Genomic DNA, 2,498 nt, shown 5'->3' on the forward strand with positions numbered 1-2,498 from the left:
ACAAGCTTCATGCAAAGTCATCATTCTACTAATGTTGACAATTAAATATAATAAATTAAAAAAAAAAAAAGAAAACTGGTTGGCAAACTAGAAATTAAAATAACATAATCCACCAGATCATCATCAACATTTTTTATTTATTGACATGATATTATTGTATGATGCAGTATACTTTATTAACAAAACAAACAACTTAAGCTCAAAATCAGAAACTCAGAAGAACAACTATGCAGTATCTTTGCTAAAACCAAATTTAACACAATATTAACGTAACAAATGTTCTGCGCTTTGAATTTGAAGGAGCTTGTTAAATGGCTTCTGTGTGACATATTCTCTACATTTACTCATTAGTGGAAAACGTGTAGTATGTATATAACTATATATTCCTTACTTCGTTACCTTGAATTTATTTATTCTCACTCCACAATTCGCTTTTCTCCGCCACAATGTACTCATCATCTTCCTCCTTCACGCATTGCATTTTTAATTTTTCTTGAACATTCCTTCTTCACGTTTCAATTGACTGATCAACCTTTAGGTTTGTTTTCGTACCATTCTTCCAGAATTTTCTGTTTTATTGTCATATATTTTGTGTGTGAGGTATTCCTTTATTCAACTCATCCCCTGTTAGTTTGTCACCAATGTTATATTATGATATTTAAAATGTTTTGCTAAAATCAACACTTTCACAGCAGTATAATCAAATTCTTTTATGAAAATTATTCCTGTACTCAATAAAAAATGACATGATGGTGTGTGGTTCTTGTCTCAGGCAATAAGAGATGAGTGTTTGCTCTTCATCAATGAGCTTATACTCAATAAATGCTGTTATGCTCAAAGGCCATGCTCATCAGATTCTTATGAGTAGCAGCATCTGTGGAGTTAGGCCTCAAGAAACAGGAACATCAAATTCATGTTCCTTCAGCTTGTCCCCTGAGAAATCACAGATAAACCATGCAGCTGCTCAGTCTATTTCCACAACAACATTGTCTAGTTCCACTGCCATGGGGAAACATAATCATTATGTGATTTCATTGGCATGCCAAAGTATGAACATGAGGCTTTTGGTATCTAAACCAAAAGCACTACTCCCTAAAGTTAAGAGTACTATGGGATCTATGACTTGGCCAAGTGGCTTTCTTCTTGAATTTCTTATATGCAATTCAAATTCTAAACCTACAAATTCTGATGACTGCAATGAGTCAACTATCAAATTCTCACATGGCAAGAAAGTTTACACAGATTATTATGTTATAGGTATAAGCTGCACATTATTCTGCCCTATAAACAAATTAATTAATAGATTAATAATTAAGAACATAAGCATATACACATTTGTGATGTGTCAATGCATTGGTGAATGAGCAGGAATACCTGGAGATGGAAGGTGTCTGTTTCGTTCTGTTGCTCATGGAGCTTGTTTGAGATCTGGAAAACTGGCTTCCAGTGAAAGACTGGAGAGACAGCTAGCAGATGAGTTGCGGGGTCAGGTATTAAGTTTCAGTATCTTCATGCATGAACATGATTGAATCTTGCATCAGGGACATAATTGAAGCCATAATTCTTGTTTGGCAGGTTGCTGATGAGTTTATCAAAAGAAGGGAAGAGACAGAATGGTGAGTTTATCAAATTGTTTTGTCCTTGTATAAATGCGTGACAGACACAAACGTTTCATCACATGTTTAGGTTTGTAGAAGGAGATTTTGAAACATATGTTTCACAAATAAGGAAGCCTCATGTGTGGGGTGGTGAGCCTGAATTATTCATTGCTTCTCATGTTTTGCAGTAAGTTTTTTTTTTTTCGTTTTCTTTTATCAACAAATGAAGTACTAATTTAATCAAATTTTGGATGTTAATGATTATTATATATGCAGGGTGCCAATCACAGTGTACATGTATGATGAGGATGCAGGTGGATTGATAACAATTGCCGAGTATGGACAAGAATATGGCAAGGAAAATCCAATTACAGTTCTTTACCATGGCTATGGTCATTATGACGCATTGGAAATTCCTACAACAAAGGGTCATAGACCAAGATTCTAGCATTTCATTTCATATTTCTAAAGCTGTGACTTTCTCGAAAGTCAAAAACTCAGTTCATATTAGGCTAGTGTATATTATGGTGATTTAGTCAGTTTGGTGAGGTAGCTTTTTGCAACGTTAGTTTGGTTATACATGAAGATTGATAAGGAAAAAAAAGCATTACGTGAAATTTATTATGGAGAAATGATTTCGTAAAGTAAATGAACATGTTTGATCATAAGAAAATGATGTAAAGGAATTACTTTTAGCCAATTATGAATTTCTTTTTTTTTTTGTTAATGGGTAACATGTCTTTTTTGTTTTTGTTTTCAAACAAGGCACTCTTCCACATGTTTAGACTTAAATAAATTTAGGAGTATATACTTAAATATGTCTCTAAAAAATTTTATATCAGATATTTTAGTTCCTCAAAAGATTTTATTACACCGAGGTACATAAATTTTATGAAAATA

At 33.0% G+C, this 2,498-nt stretch overlaps 1 protein-coding gene across 1 annotated transcript; it reads left to right on the forward strand.

Moving 5' to 3' along the window:
• Nucleotides 1-476: 476 nt before the first annotated feature.
• On the forward strand, nt 477-2,152 carry LOC130932644 (OVARIAN TUMOR DOMAIN-containing deubiquitinating enzyme 4-like). The gene is made up of 6 exons (XM_057862016.1): nt 477-538; nt 773-1,257; nt 1,369-1,490; nt 1,576-1,616; nt 1,687-1,785; nt 1,875-2,152. Exons 2-6 carry the CDS (start codon nt 783-785, stop codon nt 2,044-2,046), a joined length of 909 nt encoding a protein of 302 aa, XP_057717999.1. The 5' UTR covers nt 477-538; nt 773-782; the 3' UTR covers nt 2,047-2,152.
• Nucleotides 2,153-2,498: the final 346 nt, after the last annotated feature.

The sequence above is a fragment of the Arachis stenosperma genome, chromosome 6, assembly GCF_014773155.1.
Source record: "Arachis stenosperma cultivar V10309 chromosome 6, arast.V10309.gnm1.PFL2, whole genome shotgun sequence".
Taxonomy (NCBI): domain Eukaryota; kingdom Viridiplantae; phylum Streptophyta; class Magnoliopsida; order Fabales; family Fabaceae; genus Arachis; species Arachis stenosperma.